Source organism: Aricia agestis, chromosome 4 (assembly GCF_905147365.1).
Source record: "Aricia agestis chromosome 4, ilAriAges1.1, whole genome shotgun sequence".
In the NCBI taxonomy this organism is placed as follows: Eukaryota; Metazoa; Arthropoda; class Insecta; order Lepidoptera; family Lycaenidae; genus Aricia; species Aricia agestis.
The window spans coordinates 19,129,707-19,138,552 of NC_056409.1; the positions used below are offsets into that span (position 1 = coordinate 19,129,707).

The 8,846-nt window shown below is 33.3% G+C and overlaps 1 protein-coding gene across 2 annotated transcripts; it reads left to right on the forward strand.

Annotated features, from left to right (window-relative positions):
- The first annotated feature begins 1,471 nt into the window (after positions 1–1,471).
- Positions 1,472–7,534, forward strand: LOC121726338 (insecticyanin-B-like). 2 transcript variants are annotated; one of them, XM_042113654.1, is made up of 4 exons: positions 1,472–1,583; positions 6,399–6,615; positions 7,122–7,232; positions 7,389–7,534. In XM_042113654.1, the coding sequence occupies exons 1-4, from the start codon at positions 1,557–1,559 to the stop codon at positions 7,502–7,504; spliced, it is 471 nt and encodes a 156-aa protein (XP_041969588.1). In that variant the 5' UTR covers positions 1,472–1,556; the 3' UTR covers positions 7,505–7,534. The 2 variants fall into 2 exon arrangements, with proteins under 2 accessions (XP_041969588.1, XP_041969586.1); XM_042113652.1 differs by lacking the exon at positions 1,472–1,583 and adding an exon at positions 4,508–4,622.
- The last annotated feature ends 1,312 nt before the right edge of the window (positions 7,535–8,846 follow it).

Sequence of the window (8,846 nt, forward strand, 5' to 3'; positions counted from 1 at the left end):
TATTGTCCTACCAAGAATTATTATAAACTAGCTGTCCCGGTGAACTTGGTGTCACTTTAAAACCTTCCCTGGACTTCTATGAATATTTTAAGACTAAAATTAGCCTAATCCGTTCAGCCGTTTTCCAGTTTTAGCGTTACTAACACAATTGAAAATTTATATATATATATATATATATAGATAATAATCTTTGGTAGGACAATAATTATTTCTCGCCGGGTTAGTGCCGGTTTCGTTCGAAGGCTGGATTTACATAGGGCGTCGCGAACGCGCGGTTTAGTTGCGCGATTCGGCCGCTACATTGCGAGATGCAAATGACAGCGCAACTGCGCCGTTATTGAAATAAATCGTTATTCGTTACATACATTTGCTTGCTCTCGTAGTGTAACCGACAAAGCACGCGTACGGACGGATGCATATAATAGATTTATATACATCCGTCCGTACGCGTGCTTGCCGGTGGTAAGTCAACAAGTAAGACAATCCTGAGAACATTTCTTTCAGTCAGAATTATTTTATTCACCAATAGGTGGGAACTGGTATATGGTATGAAGTTGCAAGGTATCCTTACCCAGCCCCGAATCCTGTAAAACACATGACGTATGCCTCAAGGATGGAAGAAGACTTGTATATAGCTGAGAGCGTCAATGTGAACAAAAGTTCTCCGTACCATACGACTGTGTTTTGCAGCATGTTGCCTGATGCTGATGGTAAAGCCATGATGAGATGCGCTGTATATTCTGGTAAGGGTACTATCAAAGTTTTTATTTTATACTTTAAGGCCTCCATATAAGGAAAGGAAATCCGATCGGATCGCAGGTTGGTAAGACCGTTTTAAGATGCATTTACGTGTAAATCTATTAGTTCCTCGTGTATTATGATAGCTTAATAAACAATCTCTTAAGATAATAGTAAATTAATAATTATTATTGTTATGTTGAGTTAACACATACAATTTTCTTTTGAATTTTTTATTACTTTTACTGTGAACTCTATAATTATAAACGAACATACATACCCTAATAGTACGGGAGCCCTAGATCATTTTTTTTACTATCAAGCTAATTTTTTATGAGTAGCTTCGTTTTGATAAGACGAACAACATTTTTATCTGCGAAAAATCTTGAAAGTGGTAGCTAACAGAAATAGAAAGGATTTCATACTTTGACTTGATGGTCTTAAAATATGGATTGTTCTATTTGTAGAACAATGTTACTCCTAAATTATCTGACTATTAATCTATCAATATACAAAAAATCAGCGTGTTAGGGTTCCGTTATAGGGTTCTGTAATCAACCAAACTTGGTTGACTTTTTTCGCAAATAAAATGTTGTTCGTCTTATCAAAATGAAGCTAGGTACACACAAAAAATTTGCTTGATATAATATATTATGTATTAAAAAAAATGTTGTAGGATTCCCGTATAACTATAAAGTATTATAACTTCGTTTTGTTTTTTTTAGATAATCGGTTACAACTTCGATCGCCTTTAACGTACATCTTGGCGGTGGACTACAATAAGTACATGGTTCCTTACTGCTTACTTATCTGTATGTATGATGGTGACAAAGATGAATTACAAGGTAAAATATTAGTATGTTGCCTGATATTTCGTTAGTCTAGTAGAAATACGATTATCCGGCCCTCAGTTATACGGATTAGCGATTATCCAGACTTCTACTGTATTTGAACTAATTTGGTTCAGCGGTCAAGGCTTGGAGATTTTTAACACACATGAGACAGACATCATAATATCTCTCTTGAATAAAACACTAGTATGTATTAATTTATGTAATGGAACTTTATAACGGTGGGCGGCCATTCCAATTTTAATGGCTTATTGAAAGTTAACCGCATCGCCTCTTCACGTCGCAATGTTAACTGACCTTTTCAATAGTCTAACTCTAAGGCAACCAGTACACGGTAGGTTTTGCTGTCACTTTTACCACAGTCATGGCTGTAACTGATGTATAACCTGCCGTGTAAGAGCGTGACAGGCGGTTGTATGAAGTTGATTGATGAAAATCTGGATATCTTGATTTTTGCTTCATGCAACCATCAGTGTTTGTCGAATTTTTAGTGAGTGTTGTCACATCTGACAAAATAGGAAAAAAATTGGAAACCTATACCTTTGAAAATGTTGGCTTTGACTGACATAAAACTGAAGAGAATTGAGTGACCGTCTATTAATACCATTCGTCAGTCCATCAATCACCATCATTCAAACATAATTCATGATTGACGGAATTGACTGTCGTATGCGTGAACGTGTAATGGATGCCTAATATTTTCGGTTGCCGGCATCATATCATCATCGTGAAGAGTCAAAAAGTTGTAAGCGTGTGTTATCTATCAAGATTTTTGCAAATATCACTTGCTGCCTGAATTTCTCTTCAAGTCATTTTCAAGAGCAATTACAATGCCGCCCGCTATTATCTTGTCAACGTCCTTTTCTGGAACTCAAAGCCATACGAGGTTAATCAAAATCGGCTCAGTTGTTTTAGCGTGAAGACGTTATTTAGACAGACGCACTTACGCATTTATAATACTAGGAAATTATGGAAATGTGGATAGTTATATTAAATTTGTAAGTGTAGCTTTTGTTTCACAGAGTTCGCTTGGATAATTTCACGGACAAAACCAATTCCAGGGAAAGCAAAAGAAGAATTTATGGATATTCAAAACGAGTTAGGACTAGATAACGATAAATTAATTTGGTTTGGTGAAGAGTAATGAAATAAACTTACAATAAAATCTATGGGTTCCGTACCCAAAGGGTAAAAAACGGGACCCTATATTACTAAGACTTCGTTGTAAGAACGGTAGTAGTACCGTTCTTGAGTCTGACAGACATACAGATAGACAGACGGACAGATAACGAAGCTAGAGAGTTGAAATTTTCACAGATTGTGTATAGCTGTTACCGCTATAAATACTAAAAACAAAATAATTTTAAGATTTGAGGGGGGGCTCCCATACAACAACAGCCTCTTTTGCTCTATATCAATAATAGCAATAGGTAGGTACTTGAATTTTGCACACAATCCTTAGTTTTATGTGTTATTTAATATTGAATAATAATATTAATATAAAATAAAAAATTAAGAGGAGCTCCCATACAAAAAATACAAATTTTGGGCTAATTATGCTCTATAATGGTACGGAACCCTTCGTGCTCGAGTCCGACTCGCACTCGGCCGATTATTTCGTTTTATTTTGAATACGAAACAGCTGAAGCAGGCACATATTTTCGCCGCACTGGTAGAAAAAGGAGTGGGTTATTTATTCTACGGTAATGTACCTATTATAGGTCTACCAGAATCTGATGGCAAAAAGTGAGAAAATAAATTGACTCTAGTAATACCGGGGTAATTGGAATAAAACATTTTGTTTTTTTTTTTTTCTTATAGCGGCTAATTCTGTGTGTCAAACATCCAAATATAAACATTTATCCAATGATCAAGGATATTTTTTGAAAATCTGCTGTAAAAATTGCCATCAGATCCTGGTAGACCTATAATTATTTAACGGCCGTTCCCAATATTTGATCTATCTCTTTTAGTTTTACCCTACTAGAGATAGGAATAGCTCACAATTGACATAAAATATATGTCTCTAATGTCAATTGTGAGCTATTCCTATCTCTAGTAGGGCAAAACCAGAGATAGATCAAATATTGGGAACGGCCGTAAGACGTCTCAGACTGACTGATTATAATCAGTCCGTCAATCACACGGTTGCACGATCGTTCTTTTGGCAGTCTGGATCAGTCTGTTGTGAATACATATTGCCTCTGCTTGGGCTCCTAATCTAAGACTACGGTTACACGGTCAGTCTGGCATCCGTTCAGTCCACCAGTTTGGTCAGAAATGACGGGTTGACGGGTGAGAATGATCGTCTAAGGGTCAATTCAGACCACAACGCGACGCGTTTTCGCACATTTCTTTTGTATAGATTTAACAGACTTGCAAGACATTTCACGCAAATGAAATCTGTCAATTCAGTACAAATTTATAAATCCATCTGCGCTTCGTGTTGCGGTCTGAATTGACCCCTAATCGATTGGTTTACTGACTGATCATTTTTTATTATGTATTTTTCAGCCATCATTCTGACGTCAGTCTCAAATCTCAATTGATTGACTGAAGTCGTAATTACTGATGCCAGACTGACCGTATAACCGTAGTTGAGAAAAGTCGAAGGCCATTATAGTAATTGTTACATTAATATTATTTGGGAGCTGTGTCACAGTTCTAACTAGTATAACAGCTTCCAATGCTATAATCACTGATCTCGTATTGAAATTAAATATCCCTTATTTATAAGCTTCTCAATGTATATGATTTGAAATAAATAAATTATTATAAAAAAAATATTATTATGCAACAATTATTCGACCTTTACCTTCTGATAATGATAACTAGATATTGTTTTAAGTTATGCAATTAAAGTAAATTATGAATTTAATGACAGTTTTACGATACTATTGATACAAAACAGACCGAAATAAGATAATTATGATGTTGTTTATTTTTATCATTTGTTTTGTAACTGAAGCTTTAAGTGTTATAGTGACACAGTGTCCCGAAAAGACACCAGTTGAAGATTTTGACATCAACGGAGTAAGTAAATTTCTCCTTATTCTTAGTAATTTTTTCTAACTGCCGCTCCCAGTGACGAATATTACTGTAATTAAGTGAAGATTTTGACGTAAGATCCATGCAATATCTATCAAATTCTTCATTTAACTACAGTTAAACTAATTTTTGAATTGTGACAATTAATGAAAAAGACAGAAATAGAAATAGCACCCTACTAGGCACTCGCTCTTGGCTAGTCGGTATAGATATCTAAATGTCTAAAGAAAAGTGTAGACGGTCAATAATTATAGACCGCAAAGCGACGCGTAGAATGGCGTAGAATGTATATCCCACCAAAAACATAAATGTAAAAAAAAGAAGAGCCAAGTTCAATAGTCATTATGTTGTAATGTATGGACTTCGCCGTAAAAAGAATGGATATCTAAATGAGTGCCAAGTTCTATGGAAAATCGTAATATGTATCGAAATCGAAAGGAACCAAATAACATTATGAACAAAAAAAATATACACAGCCGAACATATTATAACCTCCTCCTCCTATTTGGAAGTCGGTTAAAAATATAATAGAGTATATTTCTTTCATTTATATAATATCTATAACAATCGCTCTTATTTAAATAATGTGAGATATTAAGACAAAGTTTCATCAAGCAATGTTAAATAAATAATGGCTTGTTAAATCAGTTAACAGCCTGTTAGAGCTATCGAGCGTTCCACCATGCTAATATATATATATAAATATAACCACGCTAATGTCATGTCAAATCGCCTAACACGGTGTTAAATTTTAAATCCTGCTGGGGAGGTCCGTTAAATATAAATATAACAGGCCGTTATAATAGTCAAAACAACAACTGTCAAAGACAATATCCAATATCAATATAAGAACCTGTTTTGATTTTTGAGTGTTTCCACCATGTTTCGCCACATCCTTACATATTATTTATTATTATTCATTCATGTTATGCATAATTATTTATTTTCATTTTATCAAAAATTCAGCTCTCGGATTTTCCTTGACATTGCAAATACACTGATTTGTACGATGATACGATTAAGGTGAAAATGACACATTGCAGCCAACATGTCGTATTAAACTTGTACATTGCAATTTCGTCGCCTTATTATAACAAGAACGAACGAATTGAATGTTATTCACTCGTTGTTTACTTAACATTGCATTTACTAATCCGCTGTTAAATTTTTACTGTGGGACATAAGTATTTTAACAGTCTGTTTAATTTTCCAAGGTCCGTTAAGTAATGCCTTGTTAGGATTTAACAAACAGAGGCTGGTGAAATTGGGTCTAAAGTAAATTAGATCTAACTTGGCCAGTTTTAATTACATCAGTAATTTCATAAAGTTTTTGAAAATTTTTATTCTGATAAAAACTAGTTTTCATCAGAATAAAAAATACTTTTTTGTATATTAGAGCGATACGTATACTTTCAAAATATATTGATTGATGCATACAGGATAATACTAAAATCATGAAACGCAAATAATGTTATTTTTGTGTTTTGTCGAATCTTTCGATCTAGGTGTAAGCAAACATTGCGCAATAAAGAAATGTGTAAACATTCAATTTCTTTATTGCGCAGTGAATTTCTTGAATTTTTTCATAGAATTATTAATTATTATACACTACACAGCCAGCCATACTATTTTTTTAACATACAGTAGATGAAAATGATTTGGAATGGAAAAAAATAACCCCTATCACATCATTGGCAGTCCCGTTTTTGACAAAAAGCGTCTGAATGTCTTGTCTTAAATTTTAAATTGATTTAACATCAGATTGGTAGAGGGATATGGTACGAAGTAGCAAGGTATCCCTATCCGTCCCGGGAGCCGATCCAATTCCTGGTATACGAGAGTAGAATGGAGGGGGATCTGTACGTAGCGGAGACGATCAACGTCAACAGAACCTCGCCTTACTTCACGGAGGTGTTCTCCAGGATGCTACCTGATTCACGCAAGAGAGGAAGAATTACATTCGAATTCTCTTCTTCAGGTTTGTTATTTTATTTAGCTAATTTAATTTATCTATAAAAAACTTCTTTCATTTTTCCAAAAAAATGTTCTTCAGTGTATTTTAATTGTGTAACTTACTTAAACCCCGCGTTCCATTTGATAAAAACGATCAAAACACTCAAAATATAAAGCGCTATGAGCGTTTTGATTGTTTTTAACATCCAATGGAAAAAACAATGTGTAAATATCCTACTCTGATACATAGGCTCGATTTATAGGCATCCGCGCGACAGAGTGGTTTGGCCGCTACACAACGAGATAATAATCAATTGTATGTAACGATTAATTTAAATTTTAAATACAACTACGAGGTACAATTGCTTGTGATTTCGTTTGTAGCGGCCGACCGGACCTGCTCTATGGCGCGGACGCGTCAATAATCGAGCCTAAAAAATTTCATAAGTCTGTTGACAAACATTTTATAGTTTTATAAACCAAAGGCTCTTCTTTTGAAGCATCTGCAAAATAAAACAATGTCTTTTTCAGAACGAGGTCTGTTAATCGATTCACCTGTGATGTACATTCTGGCGGTGGATTATGATAAGTTTTTCATCGCATATACTTGTGTTTATGATGAAAGCCAGAACAAATTCCGAGGTATATATATTATTTTTATGATTATTACGTAAAAACAAAAATGAGCAACCAAAATATAAACAGTTCATAATTACCCTTGATCCAGTCATGACTTCAAATATGAAAGCCTCGTCTATTTTAGTATAGTTTGAATTGACCACTTATATAAATTTTCAGAACATGCTTGGGTTTTATCTCGAACGCCACCAATTCCGGGAAAAGCGAAAAGAGATTTTTTGGAAATCAGCAAAAGCGTAGGCCTTGATGAAGATGAGCTGATTTGGTATCACTAAAGCTTCAAACAACAATTAAATGTTTAAATAAACTAACCAAAAAGAATTAAATTAGTTATAGCAAGCCACCTTTTACTTTTGTTTTTTTTTTGCTATTTTAAACACCATACTTAATTAAAATCTTTAATTTTGCAGCAAGTTTAACAGATTTTTTTGTTAAATAAGTAAATAAAGTATAGCTATAATCATGTGAAATAGCATTACTTTAAATAGGTACACAACCATGGCATAGGGACATAATTTCATTATTCATCAAACGTAGGAAATTCAAACTAGAAAATACCTTATTATGATCATAATAAAAATATCTATCAACATTTTAACTATTTTAGTACCACATAACTATTTTGTAGCGTAATATTATCAGAAATAAATTGCAATAAGAAAAGGTAAGTCATATTACACTAAAGTAGAAGAAGATAGTAAGAAAGAAGTTAGCGATTTGCACAAATAGTCAATGTTACGACCTTTGGCTTTAAGCCCCTGATAACTAAAGATATTTAATAGTTTTTTAATAGTAAAAGTAAGTTTTATTAAAAAACAGTCTATTGATTAGGTATATTCTTAACGAACAGACGACAGTTTCTGATACAATACCTATTTATATTATTTTGCTTCGTTGTCGGCTTTTCATGTATTTCTAAAAAAAAAATTAAATTAAAGTAAAAGCTTTTTTATCTTATTTATTTATTGCTTTATATTCAGATCGGGGTCGCCTAATCGAGTCACCAGTTTTGTATATTTTGGGTGTGGACTACGACAAATATTTTGTCCCATATACTTGTGTTTATGATGCTGCCAAAAAAGAAATTCAAGGTTGGTATTATTTTCTCTACTTACTACTTTTATAATTTTCATATGTTACATTATTTATTATTTTATATTTTATTATGTTACATTATTTTCTGTTACTCGCCTCATAAAAACTTTAAGTACGATAAGTTGAAATGATGAATTTAAATTTCATACTGAGCGATTACTTACTTATATTATATTGTATATTTTACAAAGTTATTCCTTATACAGAGTATGGGTGAATTTTATCACGGACTAAACCGGATATTGGGAAATCGAAAGAAGAATTCACTGAAATATGTAAAAGGACAGGACTTGACGAAGATAAACTAATCTGGTATGATCAGGTCCCTCCTGATCATACCAGATTAGTTTATCTTCGTCATGACGTATGAGCACACCCAGCCATTTAAAAATAAGACTAGAAACATATTATGGATCCGAAAAGTAATACCATAAGGTTGTTATAATATAAAAAACAGCATTTAATTATTTAGATGTCATTTTTTGTCTTATAAATCCTGAAAACAATTAATATACTTATGTG

Excerpts from the sequence above, each read along its gene's own strand:
- LOC121726338 (XM_042113652.1), top strand. The coding sequence starts at position 4,518 with ATGATGTTGTTTATTTTTATCATTTGTTTTGTAACTGAAGCTTTAAGT. Across the intron at positions 4,623-6,398 it reads AAGATTTTGACATCAACGGA|ATTGGTAGAGGGATATGGTA; the intron begins GTAAGTAAATTT and ends ATTTAACATCAG. Across the intron at positions 7,233-7,388 it reads AAGCCAGAACAAATTCCGAG|AACATGCTTGGGTTTTATCT; the intron begins GTATATATATTA and ends ATAAATTTTCAG.